The sequence below is a fragment of the Diadema setosum genome, chromosome 11, assembly GCF_964275005.1.
Source record: "Diadema setosum chromosome 11, eeDiaSeto1, whole genome shotgun sequence".
Classification (NCBI taxonomy): domain Eukaryota; kingdom Metazoa; phylum Echinodermata; class Echinoidea; order Diadematoida; family Diadematidae; genus Diadema; species Diadema setosum.
Genome location: NC_092695.1, coordinates 32,955,021 through 32,980,424, shown reverse-complemented (window position 1 = coordinate 32,980,424; position 25,404 = coordinate 32,955,021). Strand labels below are relative to the sequence as shown.

General features: G+C 38.5%; 1 protein-coding gene across 3 annotated transcripts; it reads right to left on the bottom strand.

Moving 5' to 3' along the window:
- Window positions 1-1,748: 1,748 nt before the first annotated feature.
- LOC140235535 (uncharacterized) lies at window positions 1,749-25,404 on the bottom strand. 3 transcript variants are annotated; one of them, XM_072315562.1, is made up of 13 exons: window positions 25,265-25,404; window positions 21,296-21,435; window positions 20,476-20,541; window positions 19,506-19,793; window positions 18,615-18,717; window positions 17,881-17,946; window positions 16,805-17,059; window positions 16,233-16,351; window positions 14,395-14,477; window positions 13,705-13,900; window positions 12,755-13,144; window positions 8,484-8,540; window positions 1,749-4,351 (listed from the first exon to the last, which is right to left on the bottom strand). In XM_072315562.1, exons 1-12 carry the CDS (start codon window positions 25,366-25,368, stop codon window positions 8,518-8,520), a joined length of 1,833 nt encoding a protein of 610 aa, XP_072171663.1. In that variant the 5' UTR covers window positions 25,369-25,404; the 3' UTR covers window positions 1,749-4,351; window positions 8,484-8,517. The 3 variants fall into 3 exon arrangements, with proteins under 3 accessions (XP_072171663.1, XP_072171661.1, XP_072171662.1); XM_072315560.1 differs by lacking the exon at window positions 8,484-8,540; XM_072315561.1 differs by lacking the exon at window positions 8,484-8,540 and having other exon boundaries at window positions 12,755-13,141.

Here is a 25,404-nt window from a genome sequence, read left to right as displayed (position 1 = left end):
TACTTATCAATGTTTTTGATTAAATGCTGCCTAGATATGAGGAATATATTGCACAGAAATACTTTGGCAAGGTTTCATGATTAAAGCGAGTCTATAACTGCCTATAACTGCCCATGGATTGCGGGTCCTTGTTGATATGCAGTGGCTTGGTCTTTGTTGCGGTAAAAGTGACACACGTTTTCTTTGTTAGCTGTCATATCATGGAGGCATATGGAAATCTAGTCCGCCATTTTTTGTCAATGAAATCGGCATTCTTGTTGGCGAGATGCAGTGTGTTATTCTGATTTTTGGGCATGTATGTACATTTAGTAGTGGTGCTGTATGTCTTGTGAGAGACTTACATGTGCAGAAAGTCTTTATTTTGGCTTGTTTTAAAATTGGAAAGGGCCTAAAAAGCAAAGTCGAAGAAGAGAAATCTCAAGCTAGATCTTTTGTTGATGACTCTGCAAGAAATCACTCTCATGTGGGAAAGGCATCTACTGTCTAATTTTTATGCTAGCCTAAAATAGCTTGCATGTGCGTACAATAGCCTGTATGTGCTGAAGTGTCTCTCTCTTTTTTGTATTAAGGCAGATGTTGGCTTGCTGAAATATCCATTAACACTGTAGAACTGGATGTGTGACATATAGAGTGATGAAGACTATAATACGGTTATACAATGTACAATGTAATGAAAAACAAAAACAAAAACAAAAACAAATCACACATCTGCCAACTTTGGGTGCAGATGTAGGAACAAATGCAACATTGAGTGACAAAAGGCTCTCATTGATCTCCTAGTTTAGTGATAGAGATATAATGCACTAATGAAAATATATCATCTGGAAGGTAAGTAAGTGTGTTTCTTGATAGGTATGATGGCACAGTATCACTAACAATAAGTCAAGCATGTACAAGTATGGTGTATAGCAAAATAGCAATTCTTAATTCACATTCTATTTGCTCTACCAGCCACTGACTGCAGTGTGTTGTACACTCTTACGGAAGTATATTTTAAATCTTGCTGTATGAAATAATGTCCTTGAGTCTCTTGTCAAAGTGGCTCTCAAATAGAACTGAAAGCTCTGTAAGTGTATTTTTGTCATGTGTGTTCTTATTCCCCTATAATAGCAGGCTTTGTTAAAGGGGAAGTTTCCCCAGATATACATGCAGATTTGAGTAAATGCAGCAATATTATTAGAACACATCAGTAAAAGTTTCAGGAAAATCAGACAATCCATTCAGATGTTACGAATTCTTTAAAGTTTTGGTGGTGCTGTCGCTGAATGAAGTCTATCACAGTTCTTGATGCTACTGCAGAACTATATTGAGAAAATATCGAGGGAATTCTGAAAAAATATTAGTTTTCTAGCATAATGAAAGAGCAATTTAATTACAGCTGTACCTCTTTTAGAAAGCAGCAGGACTTTGACATAATATATGTCAGCAACAATGTGTATTTTTAATGGAAAATGAAATTTTGTGGAATTCTCGTTATATTTTATTTATATCATCGTTATGCACTGAGGGCACACACTGTTGTAGTCTTCTCATCCAGCGATAGCAGCATCAAAACTTTGAAACTTCGTTACTATTGAGTGGATTGTCTGATTTTCCTCACACTTTCCCTGATGCGTTCTGCTAATATTGTTTCATTCACTCGATCTGCATGCAAATTTGGGGAATCTTCCCCTTTAAATCTGTATGAAGATACACGTCAAACACACTCTCAATGAAAACACATAAAATGCCTCAACAATATTGTCATATACATTGTATCAAACTTGAACTTTATTTTCCATCGCAATTTCCTTGACATGCCCTATTCGCAACATAACCATCCAGTCTTTTTGTCTCTCCGTCTGTCTGACAACTCGTAGAATGCCAGGTTTCTTCTTAATGAAACTGTGTAACACCTTGTGAATACACTGTATTCCCTTTCGGTAGTTTCACACTGCCATACAACATTACATTATTTGACACATTAGGCAACACACACAACCATCTAATTCAATCCCATGATTTATGACTGCTGGATAAAATAAAAAAGATCTTGCCCACGACATGCTATTCGCACAATGGCAGTTGAGAAGAAAATGGGGGAAAAAGACAAAGAATCTAATGGCACAATATAACATGTCATCAATACCTACCAGCAGCATTCAGCCATTCTGTGCCTATATTGAGTGACATACAATGAAGATTCATTTTCATATGTGAGCCAGCTGAGATGAAAATTCAAGATTCAGTATGAATCCCACTATAAACGTGGAAATTTTTGCAGTAGTAGTACACTAATTTTTGCACCCAGGTATTTCACGCTGGTTTTGGCTACCACAAATTTATAAAAACATTTTGAATGGGTTGACAACTGTGCAGGGCGAATTCAAGAATTCAGTTGAGCAGTTGGAGCAGACTCTTTAATTTGTTTTAAGAGCTGTTGGAAAAGATATGTCAAAAGATGGAAAAACTAATAAATCCCCCAGTTTGTCATTAGCATTGAACTACACATGTGTACAGCCTTCTTCAGCACAAAAACTTACACGCTAGTGCACACACAGAGCCCCACTACTTTGAAGACTGGCAATTTACCTACTGGCCCATGGCTGTTGCTCAAGGAATTACAAGAGTAAGTCTTCCAGGCATCACAGCCACATGGGGGTCAGTCTAATTGTAAAAGTTCCCAGAATGTCATGACTGGTGGATCAACTCACAAGAACTTGGGAGGTGTTATGGAATGAGAGGAAACTAGAATCTTCCTTCACACCCAAGCTCCATGCTGTAGAGAAGTCATGCACTCTATCACAGATGCGAATCAATTGCTTTGATAAAAGAGAGCACTTTGTGTGTTAAAGCAGGGCTCCACACTAACTTTTATTTTTGGTGGCCCAAAGGCAAACATCCGACCATTTTTGGTGACCCTATCAGGTAACCAACTTCTTCATTTCTGAAATTTTGGTGGCCCGATGTGTGTTTTTGGTGGCCCTGGGCCACCGGGCCACCGTTAGTGTCGAGCCCTGGTTAAAGTATGCATCATTCATATGCCAGGTATCACAACAAACCTAGTGAGCAGCATATCGCTGTCCCTTTCAGTATTTTCTGCAGCAAATTATTCACCATGCAAAGAACAGGACATGTCAACAAAAGTCAGTAAAAAAAAATTGTGCTGCAGCATGCTAATCATTTTTAGTCTGAACATTCATGTATTAAACCTGGTAAACAAAATAATGCACAAATGTGCCCTAGGTCATTACATCTAAACTTTTTACTGAACAGGAATATTCTTTTGTTTCAGTCCTGGGGCATAAATAACATCAAAATTGGCAAAAGAAAAAAAAAATGGAAGGATTTGTTCAATACATGCACAATAGTACCACCCAGTTCCATACAGGATTTCAACATTTCCTCTGAAATATGGCTTACAATTATTGTTAAAATCAAGACCCACTTCTTTGGTCGCCAAATCCAAACTCTACGGAAGGGTGGCTTGGAGCATGGAACATCAAAGCCAGTGGAATGCTCTGCATACCATTATATTATTGTCATGTTATAGAACCTATGCATAAATTTGAGATTCCACTACAATGTACTTCTATGACAACTCCCTGCAGGAACCCAGTATGCCCTTGTTATGACACCGCAGGAGTTACAATACAATGAGGGTAACCTGCTGATAAAACATATTGGCTGTATCATGAGGCAGAATGACACATACCCTAGACTCTCATACAAACTTATGATTATCATTACCTCTCTGCAAAAAAGAGGGACAATTTACAGTTGTCTGAAAGACTGTTTAACTCTTATTGGCTTGATTGAAGAAAAACTGTTCAACTTGAGGAGCTGAGCAACATTATGATGTTTGTGTAGATGAAAACACTTGAGCATATAACCACTTTATACATCAATATATAAATATGAACAAATATAATCATGCTAATCATTTCTTTTTTCTTTTTAAAATTGTTCATTTTAACACTACTGTGTGAGAAAAATGAGTATAGTTAATATGGTCCTATATCTTTAACCTCTTTTTTTTTGGGGGGGGGGGAGGGGAAACATTTGACGATCATTTTCAACTGCAATTTCTTATCCCCTCATTTCAACACAATATCAAAGATACTGGTAAGAAGTAGGTCCATACAGCTCCAATGTTCTACACTGGTAATGTTGTTGAACAGTTCCTTTGGCCTCCCCCCCCCCCTTTTTTTTTTCAGCACAGACAACGTTTGTGCCAGAGGATAATTTGGGCAATTCACCCCCTCCCCCATCTCCCTGTTTCTCTATCTCTCATCCTATCTCTTTCGATGTTTGCTTGGGGGCTTCTGAAGCTGCAGTGGTTTGCCCGTCGTAGTTGTCCCAAAGGAAGAACCTGGCATGCACAGACAATAGAAACAAACGGGAAAAACCTTGATTACATCTTGGATTCCAGCAGGCACTGCACTGATAAAATCATCTGCAGAGGGTATGCCGTTTGGTGGGACTCAAGCATCTATTGTTGTATTAAAGTTGTCTCTCTTCTAGGACTCCTCTTGAACATGACCTTTACAACTTTGCTACTCCAAAAACAATCTTTCCTTTACTAGCCTATAAGGTTTTAATAGTAAAATTTTACAGAATGAAACTGCACATCCTTGCTGCAGTAGTTAAATTCAATGTATTGAGTACACTCACATAAACAGAAAGGTGAACGTTTGATGAGAATTGAACATAGAATAAGAAGTTATGAGATTTCAAGTTTCATATGATTTTTCAAAATGGTGATACTGGTCACAACCGCATTGCAAAGAAGGTGATTATGTCGTTATTTTGCATTTCACCCATTAACCCAGAGTGTATACTGTCTTTACTGAATTTTGTGGGTTTTTTTTTTAAATTTAATGAATCGAGTGTACATTGTATATTTCACACTAAAATATTGTAGAAGTATTGTAAAAAGCTGTTGATCATGTCTATTAAGGGGGAAGGGCGGCTAATTGCTAGATTATCAACCAAAGGCATGGTCTTTACCTTTTTTTAAGTATAAACCAATAGCAGTGTTTAGAGGTTGAGACATCACTGACTTTTCTACTGTGCATATGTCCTTACAAGCATATTACTGTTTTTGTGATATCACTGGAAATTTGGAACATTTCACAACTTTCTCACACTACAAGTGTACATCTGATATCACTAATACGTCCACAACAATTTGCTTGCTACAGTAATGAATTCAGTTTAAAACAAGGTGTGGCCATGTAAGAAAATAAAAGAAAGAAAAAAGAATTTATGTTAATTGTGAATAGTCTGCTGTTGATTTTCAATTTGGCAATGCACATGTAAATGTGTGTAATTCTGTTCTAAGGAGGAGATGAAACATTGAGAATACTGGGATGGAATACAAGGCTCGTAGTGCGGATCTTCAATTATACGCAACGTGCTGAAGTGTACAACATGTGAGAACAGCATGATGGGCAACGGCATGGAAAGAGATAGGAACAGAATGCGAAGGAAGGGTAAAACAGACAAACGCACAGATAGACTTCCATACAACGGCATAAAAAGGTCATGAAAGAAAAGCAAGAGGGGAGAATGCATGAGGTCAGTGAGCAGATGAGCAAGTTCATACAGCGGAGAATGGATCAAGACGGTGAAGAGAGTGTTATAATGTGAGCGGGTAAGAAATTCTGTACAAATGTGGGTGTGAGAAATCCAGTTCTGGATGGGCATTTTTCATTTTGAATGCGCATCGCACAGATTTGACAAAGATGAAAACCATTTGATTCAACCTGACATACCTAAGGCTCAAGCTACTAATTAAGAAAAAAATTGCCACACAAGAAGTAGGACAATCAATTGCAACAAAGGCCATCATATCCCGCTTGATGTGCTGGGAATATAACACCGCAAATTTCATTTCACGTACCTATTGTGTAAATGGATGTGCATTATCTATATATATATATATATATATATATATATATATATATAAATCCTTCAATGCTGCAGTATTGACAGCATACCATTTGTGGAGAATGCATCTCACATATTAAAACGTTATTTTGGATATCAGTTCTGCTGTAACAGCCAACACCAGTATTAAAAAAGAAAAAAGAAAAAGTAAAATCTGAAAAGAAATATTCAGAATGTATTGAGGACCAAAGGGGTGTTTTAATATCGTTAGTGTGATCAGTGAGCTGACTGGTCCAAATACATTGTACTTGTATTGCCCATAAATCATTCATCTGCCTCTAGAGGAATGAAAGTTATCTTTATTATGACATTAACTTTGCAAGGAATCTAATATCCATGTCAAAGTTTACATAAATGCTGTTACTTTCGTTTTCTCTTTGTAATACAAACCATGAACTTTTGATTTACCCTTTCATAATAATGGGCTATATCTAATTTGTGCCTCATGCCTCATTTTGATTTATCCCGCTCTTTAAATAACTTCTTTGATTCTACATTTGAACTGTTCTTTTTTCTGATCACATTTATGCACCAAATAAGACAAATGGGGGTGGGGGGATGGCTTTGACAAATGCATGGATTTATAAGAAATTTGCCACTCCACTGCTTTAACTGGAGAGTTAGAAATGTCTTACAATGAAAAAAAAAAAATGTGCATGAATCTGTTTGTGTGTGTACATGTTTTGTGACAAGCATTTCGATTCCATGGTGGCTGGCATGTTGTCTGTTTGAAATTGCAGATATGTCCACCATGGAAGATTATGTGTGCATTTTTATTAGCATCTTGTATTTCTACTGATGAGAACCGTCTTGGAAATTGGCTGTGTCCAGAAGTCTCTATCACATACTGGACTTCCACAAATGAGTAAAATCACAACGGTTAAACAATTATTTTGCAAGGACACGAGCTACATACATATGAATAGATCAACTTCATTGGCAGGCAAACAGTAGACCACAGGAGAGGTGTTAATGAAAAAGAACCTTTCCATGTAGAGAAAGCCAATAACTAACTACAAAATATACTCGAACCAAATGGACCACCATGACACATCCAAAATAGCATGGGAAAACACATTACAGATTCACTCCCAGTGTTCAAAAGTCAATTCACGTACAAGATGCAAATCGGAAAGAGACGGCGACGCTTAAAAGAATCCATCAAACAGGGAAAGAAACTGCATCAATCAACCACAACACAAACAACCACTGATGGTACTGTCACAACATTTCTCTGAAACACAGACACAAGAAAATGTACAACCCCCATTACCACAAGCATTCATCCATCGATATAGGGGAAAAAATAGTACAGTTTTGGAAGTGCTCAAATTGAAGTGGAGACACATGATTCACGGTAAACTGCACAGCAACAATAAATGCCTCTTGCAAAAAGGAATGAAAGGTTGTGTAAACAGGAAATGACCAAAAGTTCTCCTCTGCTTATAAAAATTTGAAGTTATTGTCTTTCAAGTAAGTGTTGTCATCCTGGGAACTGGAATAAATTATTTTTCAGAGGAGCTGAATAATTGAGTACAGGATAGCATTTTTCCTTTCAATTAAGAAAATTATTCACATGATGCAAATATCACATTCCTTCCAAAACTGTAACATACCCATAAATAGACAGTGCAAATACATTGAGTTGTATCGTATCTCACACAGAACAAGACAGACTTATCATAAGTGTAAGGTAGAATGCCATACTACTGAACAACATAAATTAAATAATAATAATTAATAATAATAATAATAATAATAATAATAATAATAATAATAATAATAATAATAATAATAATAATAATAATAATAACAATAATAATAATAATAATAATAATTCACACTATTTGACTGCCATATTGACCTCTCTTAACAAGAGATGTAATGACAAAAAAAAAAGGTACAGTCCCAGCCATATCCAGAAAGGAGAACATTGTTAAAGAGAGGAAAAAAAAAATGTGCTGTGTAAGTTTCTATATGATCAAAGTTGTGCTCCATAAGTTTCTACATGACTGAAAAGTTGGAGCTATTAATCATTAGTAATATTACGGTTGATACATTCGGTAAAGTTAGGTTTGGAGAAAAGGTTATACACGGCACTGTGGCGTACTAAAGGAGACAGCATGTTACAGGTAAGCTCATGATCATGCATACAATTTTTGGTGTAAGATTGCTGAGAAACTGCAAATAGGCTGAAAAATTGAGTTAGTGACATTGTGGCCTCATTCTCCTTCAATTCCAAAATTAACAATAATGCTAAAAAAGAAGAAGAAGAAATAATCTACATGATGCACAAAGCAAGACAATGGAAACTAAACACCACCAAAAGGTGAAGCATGCGTTTGATAGGACAGAAACTGAGAAGAATAAATAACAATAATAAACAAATTACAATTGTTTTTTTTTTTCTTCTAAATACATGAGAAAAGAGCATGGAACCAACTGATATTTGCTACCCGGAAATATACTGGGAACTTTACAAGTGAATAAAAAGGAAAGTTGTGGGAATACCAATGCCATAAACCATTAAGTTTTGGGTTTAATGAACCTACCAATGGAGGAAAACTTTAGCCGTATAGCGCTGAGCTACAATTTCTTGAACGTTGGGGCTGAAATGTTTCGACAGGAGGGAACAAAAACGTTGATCCAGAAGACATAGATAGACAACTATAAGAGCTAACTATTCAAGTTTGCATGCAGTCAAAGAGATTAGAAGGTATTGAACATAAAAGGTGAAGATGGCAAAGAAACTGGTTTCAAAGTCTATTCCAGTGGCTGTATGACAAAGGCAAGACCTCTTTGTAGTATAACAGGCATTTACCAAATTACCAGATAATACAAGGATATTTGAAGACTGGTTGCATTACAGAACTGCCTATACACTCTGTTTACACATTCTCTTGCACTTCAAACACTGGAATCACTCTTTTTTTTTCCAGCATACTATACAGTGTGCAACAAATAGAATTAGCTACCAATGGAGTATTAAGGGTCAGAATTTCTGTTTATTTCTCTTTGGTATTTTCTGTATGAAAGGCAGAAAACTTGATTTCTATAAACATCTTTAAATAAGCACTGCTCAATAGGTGCCATGCACAGACCATTGCATTTCAAGGCCTTTTGCCAAATCTTCTGAAACTTCGCAAGGCAAAAATTCTCAAACTTTGCCATGCTTGAGACAATGTGGCGTTCAACTTTCACAACACAGAATCAACTGGGGCAGAGTAATCTTTACGCATCATACTGAGCTGAAAGAGGAATTGCAATAGTAATAGCATACAACACACAATCTAAGCGCACTGTATAAACTTCTTTCAAGAAAGTACAGAATATCATAACTAAGTCTTCAGGATGTATGGCATAAGAAAGTACAGAATATCATAACTAAGTCTTCAGGATGTATGGCATAATTGTATCCACTTGAAATGAATGAAATGCTAAAAATACGAAAGAGCAATCTCTTCTGAGTGTACCCAAAGTATATGAGTTACTCATTTTAAAATGAGTATCTTATTTTTGATACATGTGTTATTTTTTGCGTTCTCTATCAATAAGGTAGTGCAAGTATTTTTTCTTTCAGAAAAAGGAACAGAAGATAAGGTGTCCTATGACAGAGTAGCTACTAACGCTTAACAAGTAGACAGAACAAGCATGTAGATGACGTCTTTGACGTGAAAGAAATCTATAATTATCTATTTGAGGAAAAGATGCAGGTGCAACAGGGCACAGCCTTTCTCGAAAAGATGCTCTTAAGATGAATCGGGCTGTGTTGAAGTGCAGCTCATTCAGTTCGTTTAAAAAGTAGCAGGTGTCTCTTCGTCGCAAACAAATCAAACACCAGGTGGAAAGTGGGCAATATTTAACAGCTATCCTTTCAAAGGCAGACCTGTAGTGTATAGTGAAGGCTGAAAATATGACTGAGAATCTGCTTTCAATTGGAATTGTTTTACAGTTTGTCCAAGTGCTTCCTGAATCATCCTCCACAGATATCATGTCAAATTTCAAAGTAAGAGGATATATTATGAAATTGCCTGATACACCACCAGAGGTAGCTTTCAATAAATTTAGCTAGTGGTATCATTCTTTGTAGAGAACAGCTGGACATTTGTCACAGACTAATCTAATATCGATTTTAATAAGAGAATGGTTGGGTAAAAGACCATCACTGCAAAATGAATGGTCACTTTGTGATATCAGCTTTTTATAGTCACAGCATGGATCATACCAGCTTCTTCTTAAACAGAAGTTGTTCCTGCCCCTCTTTAGTTGAAACTCAACTGACCTCATCCTCCCAAACCATGAAAAATCAACCTACAGTTGTATACTGTGGACTTGGTTTGGGCTATGACTGCTGTATATTCCCCAAAATCCCCTCTTCCACATACATACATACAGTTCACGTACACAGATACACAAACACACACACACACGCAAACAATCAAACACATCTAATTTAGCACTACAGAAACCAAACCCACTTTAGTTTGGAAAAAGTAATGTTGGTAATTATACTTTGAGGAATATTTAGCAGACAGTTTTAAGTTCACTTTGATGAAAATATGTGGAATCAGAGCAACAGATAGCAAAGATTTGAGAAAAGTTGAGCGAGTATCAATGAGGTAACAACAGTTTGAACAAAAATGAGCTCATGGCATTTTTTGTGGACCTCAAAATACATGTAGCTGTATATGTCATGTGACCATGATTTTACTTGTAACAAAGCCTCACTTGTTTTGCACTTTAAAAAACACAAAAGACCAAAATGAGATTTCCTGGAATTGGTGTGAAGGAATAATATCTCTCTGTCTTAGAAGACATCAAATACAAATAGCCTTCGGGGTCATTGGGTAAAAAGTTTTTTCTAAAGAAAATCTGAGTTTATCAAGTGATATTTCACAAAATAAAGAGGCGAGGTCAAGAGACCATAAATGCCTACAGAGATGTGCCCACTGGACAAGGTGACTACTGTTAGACATTCCGTCGGGTAACTTACTCATGATAGAATGGTAACATTCATAACACCTATGTGACCTTGCTCAACTTTCTCTCAACTGAGGCTTTTGTTTGCCCACACTACTGCTATACAACTTTCAATCAGGAGTACACTCTCCTTAAAGTTCTCACAGCATAAAGGACAAGTTCATCTCAATATACATGTGGATTGAGAGAACATAGCAATTTATTAGTAGAACATATCAGTGAAATTTTGAGGAAAACTAGACTATTTGCTCAAAAGTCATGAATTTATGAAGTTTCAGTGCCACCATCACTGGATGGGAGGACTACTGCAGCTTGTGATGTCACATACTTTAAGAGAACAATGAAAAGAAAATAAAATGAGAATTTGACATAATTTAACTTTTCTTGCATATAAAAGAGCAATTGACTTACCTCTTTCAGAAGGTAGGGGTATAATATAACCCTTAATTTACATCAGTAACATATAAAGAGATGTGTCCTTTTTTTCAAAAAATGAAATTTTATGGAATTCTCTTCACTTTTTCCTGATATCGTTCTACACATGACATCATAAACTGTACTAGTCTTCTTATCCAGCAGCGACTGCACAGAAACTCTAAAAATTTATAAATTTTGAACGGATTGTCAGATTTCCATCAAACTTTCACCGATGTGTTCTACTGATACACATGTAGCTGCATTCACCAAATCCACATATATATTGAGGTGAACTTGTCCTTTAACAATTAACAGATTAACAAAACATGGTATGGGGAGGGTGTTCTCAAACAGAGAGGGCCTCATTATTAAATCAAATTACATAATAAATAATTTATTATGGAATTTGGTTCTAAGTTCTAAGTAAGTAATCTGGGAACACTAAAATATGATTTCAGTGTTCCCAGATTTATCCTTCAAACAAACAAGATGACAAGGATTAGATTGAAATCAGATATAATAAAGTTGATTTTAAATATTCATTTGCTTTCATAAAATGGATTGGTCACAAATGCATGTGCAAATAAAATTAGGTGCAGTAACCACATCATATGTCCTATAGTTAAATAGTGGCTAAATTATCAACCACAAACATGAATTTCATGTACAAAACAGATAAAGAGTAAGAGCAATTACATTGTCTTCCCTGATTTGCAAATTTTTGCTGTGACCAAAATTACTATCTCAAGAACACATGTGAAACTTTAAAAAACTTTAATAACATTTTCAATGTCATGTCTAATTTCACTGAAACTTTTGTCATCCTGCCTGTTTGATTCTATGCTGTCTAGTCAATTTGATCAGCGTGGTTTCCACAATGAATTGATAAATGCAGTAGAATCTTGAAAGAGAATTAGTGTTTTGTCACACAGAAAATGATACGAATTTAATACTAGAGAGAAAATAGAATATTTTATGCAAGTTTACATTGCTGATAGCATAATGGAGGGGTTCTTTGAATTATGTGGGCTGTTCTGATGCCAATTACCCTACTCGAGGAAAATTTCCTGGACATTGGAGGGGCTGGAGATAACATGGCTTCTACCATAAATTTCACTGTTTTAAATCACACATTCTTTAACAGAAAACTGATTAAGACAATGCAGCTAGCCATGGATGCCTCCCGCTTTCACAGTCGGTCAACTAAACAAAAAACAAATCAACCAACCAAATCATATTATCAACTTATGAATACTGAGTTTACAACATTTGAGCCAAATCTTCTCATGACAGAGTGAATACAAGACTGTATGCTTGTGCATATTGAATTATAAAGATCACTCCTAACTCATCAAATTGGGACTTTATTAGAAACAGCCTTCAACAAACTACTGGGGTTGGATGTCATTATTGTGGTGTTACATACCTGGAGTGCTCCCAAATCCGAAACCACCAGAAGTGCTTCCTATCGCTCCTGCACTTAAGCTGCCACCAAAGGTGAGACCAGGGGTTGCGGTGGTTGCAGCCGGCTTGCTCCCAAAGAGACCAGTTCCACCGGTGCCAAATGTGGATGTTCCTCCCAGACCGGTCCCAAGTCCTCCGGTACCCGTGCCAAAACCACCTGTTCCCGTGCCGAAGCCTTTGCTCTGAAGGCCGGTACCGAAGCCGGAGGTGCCTCCACCAAAGCCCAAGCCTGTTCCACCGCCCAGGCCTGTTCCACCGCCAAGTCCTGTGGCGGCACCACCCAAACCAGTTGTGGTGCCACCCAGTCCTGTTGTGGTACCGAGACCCGTTTGTAAGCCACCAGCCATGCCTGCTGAAAACCAGAAAAACTTGATAATTCAATGTCATTACTCTGGCCATTGTTCCCCCTGTACATAATTATGCTTTGACAAGTCACACAATTCTGACATGCTAATCATCTCCAAATACAGTGAGAAGTAGAAAAAATAAAATTGTTCGAACAATATGCTACTTAAAAAGACATTTGGAAGAGTAAACATTTTTGTGCAATTGATCTTCACTACACAATTTTTTCATACTGAGGCCAATTTCATTTAATTCACAGATGAGAGCATTTCTGTACATAATTGTTTTTCTCCCAAAAACAGTTGTGTGTCATTTATTGCACTAGTAAAGAAGAGTGGGAAATTCACGAAAATTTTCACACCATGGAATACTTCCATGTTTACAGTAGTTCATGTGCTGGATGTTAAACTGTTTGAGACTATGAAGAAAAAGCATACCCTTTGGGGATCATTTATTCCAATAATCAGCTGCGTGCAAACTGCCATGAAAAGTATCATTTCAGCGGTCTTGATACAACCCCAAAATATCAGGTTTGACTGTACCTCCAAGCATGAAATCCCCTTTTACCTGTTGGCTTCTGGGCAAAGTGCATAGCTGTGGCCATGAACAGCGCCATGTTGGAGAACTGCGAGAAGGCCTGAGGGCCTCTGGACTGGGCCTGGGCCTTGGACTGTCTCGCGGCTGCCTTGCGGCGGGCTGAGAACACGTCCTCGTGATCGCCCTGGTACACTCGGCGGTAGTTGAGGTACTGCTCCTTCTGAGCCTGTGGGGGGTGTGATCAGTTGGATTTAGCTCAGATTAAATCACTGTGCTCTCTCTGTTGACATAGCAGCCTATGCTAAAGCATTCTCATGTTCACTCACAACACATATGTACACAATATACACATAAAACAATTGTAGTCACCTCTTTGTGACAATTTCACAACATTACTTTTAATCCAAGAGGGGCCCACACTCCACAAACTTTGTCTTTTTAGTCATAGTGGGTTCCTCCATTTTTTTCACACAATTATTTCACTTTCATTACTGCAGCAACCATTGGATTGTATCCCTACTGTAAGTTTTCTATTACTGTTATCTCTGTAAAAATTTACATGCATTATTTCTGTCACTGAAGAAAGTGAGATTTATGTCTATATATTAGTTAAATGTGGAAAAAACAAAATAAATTTGAACTTGAACTTGAACAATAATGGCGCATATATCACTCCAAGAGTACCACCATCAGTGTTTCACGCAGTAATGCAACACCTACCTTTACAATTTCATGGATGCCTTGTAGCTGGGCGGCTAGAGCCACAAATGTCTCATTCAGCTTCACCATGATGGTGGACAACTCTGAATGGACAGAAGATGACACAGAAATCAATCATGTATGAATTTCAAGGTCTTCGTACTAGTCCGTTCTGGAAGGCTGAACACTATGGCCCGAATTCATGAAGGTGGTACAATTTTAAACCATGGTTTTTGCAAATTTCTTCTGCGTAAATACAACTGCCAGATTGCGGATGGCATCAGACATCCAGTAACAAATGCGTGTTGATACAGTACTCACATGTCAAAGGTATGCCTATTTCACGCTTATTTTAGACCATGGTCTAAATTGAAACCATGGATTCAGTTTAAGCCACCTTTGTGAATTCGGGCCAATAGGTCCAACTTGTGTGAGAAAGAGCTGGAAGACATCCTTCACTCACATAGACAAAGGTTGAGGGCAGATTATATTTCTGTATTTGACCTTTGAAGAATAGATAGCAAACTACATCATACTGAGACAGCACTTATTTGAATAAATCATTACAGTGGGTGTGCCTAAAATAACTAGAAATGTCGCTACAGCGACTGGTTATACCCCCGCCAAACAACATTTCATAAGCTTTGGTCAAAACAACATTTCATAAGCTTTGGTCAAAAAACTGAGGAAGTAGTTAAATCCGCAAGATCTTTCCTTGATCTTCTGCCATTAATATGCCGTTACCATGGCAACGTACTTTCGGGTACTGTCAAAAAATGCCTCTTGCACATCTACAACCAAAGGCACACATCTGTACCAAGTTTCATGGAAATTGGGAAAAACCTGAGGAAGAAGTTTGCAACACAAAATTTTCCATCATTTTGGCTCATAATATGTGAGCTGTTACCATGGCAACATACTTTTTGTCACTATCAAGGAATGTGTCATGCTGACCTATATCCTAAGACAAACATTCAATATGAATTCCATGAGAATTGGAAGAACACTGATGAAGCAGTTTTGCCATGAAGCATTTTGCCCTATATTTTACTAATACATGCCGTTACCATGGCAACGCACTTTTTGCCACTGCGGAAATATGTGTCTTGCACATTAACATATTCAGATGAACATCTGTACCTAATTTCATAAAAATTGATCAAAAACTGTGGGAGGAGTTTGCGACGCAAGATTTGTACCCATTTTTGCCCATAATATGCCGTTACCATGGCAACGTACTTTTGGGTACTGTCAAAAAATACGTCTTGCACATCTACAACCCAAGGCACACATCTGTGCCAAGTTTTATGGGAATCGGTTGAAAACTGAGGAAGTAGTTCGCGACGCAAGATTTGCAACGGACCGACCGCCCGCCCGACCGCCCGACCGACCGACCGTCCGCTGATTCCTATATACTCCCTTCAAACTTCGTTTGGCGGGGGTATAATGATCTGACAGACCCTTTGCAGTAAGAAGCACCAATTATAGGCAAATGGAGTAAGGACGTGTGTTTCCGACTTCCATAGCATATTCATATCAAACACTGTCATCAGGCACTATGAATGTAACTGATGGGATATCTTGATGAGTAACAGAATATTCTGCTTTGTGAGTACACCAGTTCTTCACCCTAAACAATTATAAAATATGCAATTTGGTGGTAAAAACACAATTTAATCAAAATCTACATCGAACATGTACACGACTGCACCATGGTACTACCTTTATGAAACAGAGGACTGGGAAGGAGTGGAGATATGGACAGATAGAAAGATGACGTAAAGAAAGACAGAAAGAAAGACAGAAAGACAGACAGACAGACAAACATGGGAGAAGTAGGGGGAGATGGAAGAACACACCTTGGGGTGAAAAGGATGACCCCCGATCCATTGCCGTCATAAAGCTCTCCATCTGCTCAATCTGCCGCCGACACAGCACCATGTCCTCAGCAAACTGGCCCACAAGACGCTGGAAGTACCTGAGGGATTATTTTGAGGGATTATTTTGAGGGATTTGAGGGAGTGTATTTTGACAATGAGTTGCTTCAAAATGTACGTCAATCCTTGTGACTTCCAGGCAGATAGGATTTTGCAGAAGTACTGGAATTGGAAATGTGGGACAACTCACCAATTGGTCAGATTTGTGTGATAAGGATTAAAATTCAAGTCATGGTAACTATCTCTAAACCTCATGAAAATTCTCATCATGTAACCTGAATTCTACTTGGCTTTACCTCTACGATGACGTGTATGATAATTAAAGATATTTTATACTCTTCAAAAAGTGGTCATTATAGTTTCGAGTATACTGCAAGAGTCTCAAGTTTTCTTCATTTTATTTTGAGAGCGTCTACTGTTCTTTATACTCTGAAACTGAACTAATTCAATCATTAATGATGAGACTAGAAAGAAGCATGGATGTTGAGACATACTCGTCCGGTGCAAAGTATTCCACCTGCAGGGCAGCGGGGATCTTTCTGGTCCGCTGGGCGATCTCCACATCCTTCAGCTGCTGGGCTGCCTGCTCCTTCAGCTTGCGCACGGCGGCCGCGTTGCGCTGGAGACTGCTGCTCGCCTGTCGCAGCAGCTGGTGGAGGGCCGCCGTCTCCTCCCGGATCCGGTGCAGCGGCTTGTCAGAGAAGCGCAGGATCTCCTCGCGGGTCGCCTTCTGCTTCTTCACATACTCCCTGGAGTTTGAGATGTGATACAAAGTAGTGCAGAGAATGAAGCAGTGTATCCTAAGTTCGACTCTAGTCTACAGCTTACATCTGCCTCTAACTTTGTCCAATGAGACGGTTATGATAGCTTCCTCTTTTATAAACCAGTGTATGGCAACTCCTTTCCCTTCTGGCCTGTTCTGTTTTTCTTTCCCTATAGTGGTCTTAATATATATTTGATGGTTATTTCCCTTGTATGGCTGTCCAACGACTTTATAGAAAAGGACAAGTTTAAAACCCTTACAGAAAGCTGCTTGAAATGAATGCTTATCAGTACCAGATCAGTGGAAACCCGAGGAAAATCCGAACAGTAATGAAGAAGTAAAAACAATATGAAGGTAGGTTGATTATCATTTTATATACGGGCATGCATGCCACATAGACTAGGATATTTGTTATATAAACTTGCTGGTAGCTACATGATTTGTCAAAATGATAGAAACAAATGATACGTGGAATATGGTTTAATAATCTTATTTACAGCACACCATGCAAACTCCACCGGGTCAATGATTGACAGTATTTCAATTTGGAAAAGCAACTCAATGTCAGCACTTTTCCACAATTCACAAGCATCACCAATCATCAACAGGTGTTTCGAAAAGGCGACTCCCGAAGCAGAAACACAATCCACGCAAAGCCATCTAATGACACAGATGTTGTTTACTGAGCTAATCAGAGTCCTGCAGTAAATGACAGCAATATACACACACACAATTAGTCACAGACAGCAGCACATCTGCTTGTGCAAGAATATTCTTAGTAAATGTTGGGGTGGCAAATGCACTCACTTGAATGACTGGACGTTCTGGTATATGGGCTGTGGAAGGTCAGTCTCCTTTACATCCTGGCTTTTGCTGAAGCAAGTAAAATCAGGGTCAAAGGTGAAATTAACTTTTGTGTTGCTGAATAAACCACATAATCATACCTGTGTTTCATGTAATGTCTGTTTGCACTGACAAGAAGAACTGGATAGCTTTCATATTCTTGTAGTAACAGAATGTGAAAATATAGATAAGCGTGCAGTGCAGCTTACAGCAAAACACAGTTTCATGAGCTCATGTCATACTTTGGACTATTGGGTGGACAAACGTTATTGCTTGCAACAACAGGGATCTGATGTTTTAGTCTCCTTTTTCTTTTCTTCTCAAGTTCCGTATATTTTTTCTGGAAAATAAAGGCAAAAGCAAGAATTTTAATTGTTATCATAGAACATGAACAGGTCTCATAGAATCTAAAGGTACCTCAAATTTGTAATCCTTGTGTATTAAACTTTTTCCCGATATGCAATGCTGTCCGACAAATACGATTGGAATACCTGCGACATTCAGTTTTATGAAGCATTCCAGAATAACATCCATTCTTTACATTCTAAAAATGGAAAGAAAGTGTGAATACAGTGTGATGATGCACCTTATTATATGTCTTCGATTTGCACCTTTCCTGTCAATTTGGCCTTGCTAGAACTTTTTATTATAAAATAAAATAAAAATCAAAAAAATACTTTTTGATCCCTGATACTTACCTTGTGGTGTCTGAAGTTGTGTTTGATGTTGCTGTTGATGATGTAGAAAGTGTTGATGGGTTGATACCACCTAGACCTATCTTTGCTGTTGGTGCAACAACACCTGCAACAGGAGGAAAGTAATACCATATATGATAATGACCACGGAAATTATGTAACAAGTAAAATAAGTTAAATCAACATGCAGCATTTGCAATCATTTGATGCACACTAAGGAAGAAGTAGATAGTATATTTGATGCTAGGTTTATCTTTAAAAGCATTTTGCTTTAATAAAATGTTTCAATATTTCCCGAAAAATGACATATTTCTATGTTTATGTGAGTGTGTGTGTATTAAATGTTAGAAGCTATTCAATGTTGCATCACTACATATTGTAAGTGCAGGTCTGTCAAGTCACTCCTGTATGTGATGTTTTCGTCTCTACTAAATCCTGACTGCTGGTGCAGCGGGCCAAGCCGAGTTCTCTTTGCAACAACACTGGGACCAAAAAGGCACCATCCGAATCATTCAGCATCTTGCATGTCATCGCATATGAGACATACTGGCAAAAGAAAGTGCCACTAGCTCAACAATGCTTGGTTACTGATGATTGTCAGATAAGAAGTAGCACATTATCCATACCTATCAACTGTTAGGACCACATAAAAAACAACAAACACTAGATGTTTCCTGGGGGAGCAAACCATGCTGGCTCGGCACTTCTCACCACTTAAGCATGACTTCCACAGACCATCTTGTGCATCACTAATGATATAATTAATTCCAAGGTATTAATGACCTAATAGATAGATTGATTAATTAATAAGTTCATTGATTAACGAATTGATTAACTTATGTGCTTAAATCTCTGAATTGACATTAGAATTGTTACAAGTTGTTGGTACTTTACCCAAATTAAGACCAGATGCGGTACTTGTAGTTGCCCCACCCAGTGTAAGGCCAGCGGATGCTGTTGTTTTGCCAAGCGTGAGCCCAGTTCCTGGTTTAGCACCACCAAATGTCAGACCAGTACCCGTTGATGTTCCTCCAAGCGACAGTCCAGTCCCAGTGCTTGTTCCACCTAGTGCACCACCAAGCGACAGCCCTGTTCCTGATCCTAACGTCAGACCAGGCCCAGCTGAGGCAGGTTTAGTTCCACTGCCCAAACCCCCTAGTGAAGCCAGGCCAAGACCAGCTCCTGGAAGAATGAGAATACAGCCATGTGTTGTACTTGCTAATGCTTTGTACTATAACAAGGCTACGTAAAAGTCAATAAGGAATTAACCTAAGAGACAAAATTGTATCAATGCTTTAGCACCATGAGGTTCCATCCAATCTTTACTGAACTACTAACTGAAGAAAATTATGAAATTACATTGTTTGTACAGGTTTGGATGACTGATTGCATTATAAATTCAATTAGATTACACGCCAGAAGATGGTGGTGATACAGGTTAATCATATGATTTATCAATTTCACATAATGCTTCCCACACATAAACACCAACACACAAACAGAGCAGCTGGTACCAGCAGTTGATAAGGTGTTTTTACAGGTGTGACTGTGGTCTGTGTAGATGCTAAAGGGTTAAACAAGAGATAATGCAGTGTGAAAGTATACTAACAATTAGCTATATAATCCACAGAACTGAACACTGCATACATGGTATATTTTGCTAGTTTTCTGGTGGGTTTTTTCCCCCTCAATTTTGCCAGTCAACTAATATTTGCTAATAAATCAACAGCTCACAAAGATATTGCTTCCCATAACGCAAAAATGCCAATGGTGGTCACTACTGAACAGTGCCCTCTACAGTATATATTTTATAGCATTGAAGAAATATTGATACAAGTCAAAATAGTGAACTATTGTTTCTCACCTGCAGACGTTGTTGCTGTTGGTGTTGCAAATGAGAAACTCTTCTGCTGTGTGGTGCTAGTTGTGGCTGAAACAAGTCAAGGAAGGAGAGGAGGTGGAAATGGTATTGGGTGTTGTCTTCAATCAAACATGCATACAAAGTCTGCTCTGTGGAGATTGCAAAGGGATTACTACACACAGCTGATCACTACATTCAGACCGATGGTTCTTCTGAATAATGATCACTTGGGTGCTTACCACTGTATATCAAATCTTGTATACAATTTGTCTAAAATACATGAAAGCATATAATACTTACACATGGAAAATCCAGTTTCATTAAAGCACAAAAGGATATGAAAAGCTTTGTTTCAAAGACAACCCAAACATTCTTTGTCTTTCTTGATACTTCCTTAGTCATCACACAGGATTTTAAGACATTGCACAGGTCATCTGTGGCACATATCTTGGGCGTGAACAAGTATGAACTACTTTGGCCAGATCTAGACAGCACACAATATCATTTCTCTGCAAAAATGGCAGTGGCCACTGTGATCAAGTCCTCCAACAGGCATGACAAGTGGCTGATGGCACATGTGTGATTGTTCTTTCGCTCACAGTGGATCTAGCCTTCGCTCATGAAATTTAAAAAAAAATAATCTTTGAAGCAGTGACAATCACAGTGATCTGTACCTTATTCCTACATTGTGCATTTCATTTGTCAGTTTAGCTGGATTACAACACACATTTTTTTTCTTTTTGTTCGATTATGAGTTCAGAGCTTCTTTTTGCAAAGAATGCCATAACTTGGCACAGACGCAGATCATCATCACATGTCTTACCAGTTCCTCCCAGCAGCAAACCGCCTGACAGACCCGAGGTGGTAGTTGTGCCCCCCAAGTTGAATCCTGTAGCTATACCTGTCGGTGCCTGGGTACTTCCGGTAGGGTTGAAATTGAGGGAACCAGCTGTAGATGTTGCACTACACATGGAGAGGCAGAGCAGAGAGTCACACATGCACATGTAACACAGTACTCAGTAGGCAGCACTGTGCCAAATCAAAATGACCAATTGAACTATATTCCAAATTGAAATATTTATCAATTTTTTTCCTTTTCTTTTCAATCAAATTCTGATTCCATTGAGAATTGATGAAGCAGAGACCCACAAAGTGATGGTGTGCATACATAATGATGCATGTATCTACTTCATGATTACCAAAACTTCAATGCTGTGCATGAGTGCGAGTGAAATCACAGTGAATGTCACTGAAAACTTAACAGTGACAAAATGTCAGAAGCAAATGATGATCTGAATCAGAGTTCAGTTGAAAATTTGCTTCAGTGTAATTAGAGACATGGCACATGACATGATCTGCATCCCAGTAGGATGTAGTTCCCATAAATCTAGAACCTATTTAACACAACGTTAGAATGCTCATTGTTGTAGATATGATTTAGTATGATTTATTTTAGTACAGTTTAGTATATAATATTATTGCTATTTACATCTTTCCAAGCTGTTTGTATAGATGATATACAAAATGTACACATACTTTCTTTTTTTTTTTAATTGGGTGGCTGTTGCTAAAATGAATTTTTCCAATTTTTGTTTACTTTTAAGGACGCTAGTGTACTTCTGCACCTCCTCATCAATCGATCTCCGAACTTGCACAAACTCAGTCTAAATATCCAACAACCATGGATATTTGCATCTGAATGAGACCTAAGCCCAGGAGAAATGGAACTATCACCGTTTTGACACTTTTACACTTGTTGGAATATGCTGATTGCAGCACAGCCCTGTCCCTGCACACACAAGTTCGAATGGCATCTGATCAGGCTAGTTCTCTCTGCGATAACTGCGTTGCAAAGGAGCAGACGGCACAGCATGGTCATACAAAACACATTCAGGGTTCACGGCACTGCAGCGATCGCAGGGATTAATCTCAATGTAGTGATCTCATAGCCATCACAGCAAGTTCTTGTATGGTATCTTTATAAAGACAAACCTGTTTTTCTGCCTTTCCCTCAGCTTGTACCGAGTCTTACAGAAGCGACTGATTTGGGGTTGTTGTGCTATGTGTATGTGTGTGTGTGTGGGGGGGGGGGGGTGTGAGGGTGTGTATGTGAATGAAAGAAGATTGTGAAAAATGTGGTTATAAGGCAATGGTAAAAGAATATAAAAAGGAAGAAAAAAGGGGAAAGGAAATGAATACACAGATACTAAAAATGTAAACCTGGGAAAAAAAAGAAAAAAAGAAAAGAAAAGAAAAATGAAACAAAAGGTTTACAGAATAGAAAGTACGCTTAAAATAAAAACAAAAGATAATGGAAGAAGAAGAGAAACTATGCCAACTTTCATTATAAAGTAAACAAAAAAAGCACTAGGTAGAATAGAACGAGAGATGAATCAAACTTCAAACAATCAAAAAGGGTACATCAGAACGAGACACAGGAAAAAGACACTGGAGAGGTAGCCCGACCAGACGCTGTTAGTACAGCGACTGGGCTGAGTATAGTTACTGGAGAGGAAGCAATGGAAAGGATTGATAACCAATGACGGTATCACAGAGCAATTAGAGAAATTGAGAAAGTTAGGCAATCTGGAAATCCACACACACACACACACACACACACAAAAAAAAAAAAGATTAATAGGATTAGGAAGAAATGGAAAGTTATGAATAGATAGGTCTACCTGAAAATGAAAAAAAGAAAAGATAGAAAAGAAAGAGAAAGATAAGCAAGGGATTGCACATACATGCACTCAACCGCTTTGTAAAGAAGCTACAAAATGTATGGTTGAGGGGTCTAGATATCGCGCATGAAAATTTGTGATGCTCTTATAATAGAAATTATTCCACAATCGTACCTGACTTTCTCAATAAATATCACGAAAATGCAGAAAAATCACCTCCCAGAATCTCCAGATGATACGAAGATGGAGAAGTGTGCTGTCGCCGTTTGTATGTCGGACTTAATTGTATGCGTTCAATTTCTCGGGGTATGTAAAGGTCGCACAGCTGCCCTATGTAGTTTCATGCGTGAAAGTGTCTGTCCCTCTGCGGCTGTAACGTGCTTCGGCTTTCGTAGAATATTATAAATGATCGATCGAACAAATTACGAATTCTATCGGCTACGAACGAGACAAGCGAGACGACTCGTCTAGGCTACAACATCCGTAAAACAGATTTTAAGCTAAGGTAGGTAAATTACAAGGTAAAAAGTTGGAAATTTAGTGAAAAATTTGTTCGAAATCAAAATTTCTTACCTGATTCCTTCTCATGTTTAGCAGTTGTCAGGTATGTTTATTCCATGGGCGTATCGGCAAATTTTGCGCTTAGTTCCACGCGTATTACTTGCTTGCTATACGCAGTTTCGCTATGCGCGCCCATTAAGTCCCTGCGCGAGATCTACGTACCCTTACTATACATGAAGGCCTCTACAGCGTTGTACAATACAAACCCGCTACCGCAAGACTTGGCTGAGGAAAAAGGAAAAACAAATTTAAGCTTTTTAAAGACACCAAAATAGAAAAAGCCGCTGTGATCGCTACATTCATACAGTGTATCAAACGATTGACCCGTACTGCATGCACTAAACATATTTGTACTGTGGACTCTCCGCTGATTGCTTGTGTACAGAGCATCATTTCATTTTCACGCAATCGAGATATTCTGACAAAAACTTAACTTCTAAAGAGTAAAGTAGATTTCTATTTAATACTTTGGAGACTAAAATGCAATTAATTTAGGTTACTTCCAATAACTGGGTGAGTTGTTTGTGTGCATATTTCAAAATCATTTGATGAGGAGGTGCAATAGTACACTAACGCTGCAATTCCACACTTTTAGATTCTATGGCCTAACGTTAGTTTCTTCTGCTTTATGCCAAATTATGGTAAGACTTAGCATGCTTATCTATGTAGATCTAGTTAGTTAGTACCTTATAGGGCCTAGAGTAAAAATCATAACTGGGAATTTAGTATTTGTAGGAATACTATCAACGTTAGCATGGTTAGGATTACAACATGTGACTTCACTTAGCAAGTGTTCCACTTATTTTTAAACTGTTGCTCATCTAGGCGTCTAACGTTAAAGGTTTAAACAGCTCACTACATTGTGCATGCTAAAATGTGCCCGATTAACGTCAAAGAAAACAAGTTGTATGAAGCCACTTTCGCCATGGTGGATACAACCACACGCGTAGGCCTAAACGCTTTACGTGGCTGCACACGCGTGCGCGTGTGGCCTGTATTTGGCTGTGTAAGTAATTAAATGATACAGATAATACTGGTGTTCATTGCTTTGCTACTTTTGTTAGAACGGCATACTCGTGAAATAGGCCCCACCACTGCTTGTCCGTACAAATACTACGGCGGCTCGCCTGTTTATACTCGTGAATTCAGCCCCACCGTGTGGCGTTCGTCGGTAGATAAGCACGGCGGTGGGGCTTTCTTCCACAGTATAATACTCGTGAATGCGGCCCCATCAAACGGCGTTTACGCGAGATGCATACGGCGGTGGGGCCGATTTCCACAGCATAGCATCTTTCGTCCTCCCTGTCTCCCGTTTTTTTCTTTGGTCTTCTACTTTTTATTCTCGGAAGGACTCCCTAATGTCCCTTGACTAATTTAATGGCCAATTTAACCATAAATACAACCCTACCTAACCCTAAACCCTAACCCTAACCTAACCTTGCTTGCTAACGCACGGGTGCACGCGCACTGCGGTGGGGCCTATTTCACGATTTTGCCGTTAGAACCCTGCCCTGGTTAAACTGAATCCCATTAAAGGTAAGGAAAGTTACCTTCCACTGCCACTTCCAAAGGAAAATCCTCCCAGTCCTCCGCTGGCTGCAGGTGCAGCAGTCGCAGTCGCACCTCCAAATTTGAAACCACTGGCGCCCGCCATCTTCGAAAGTCTTGCTGGAGATGCTCACCGGTTCGG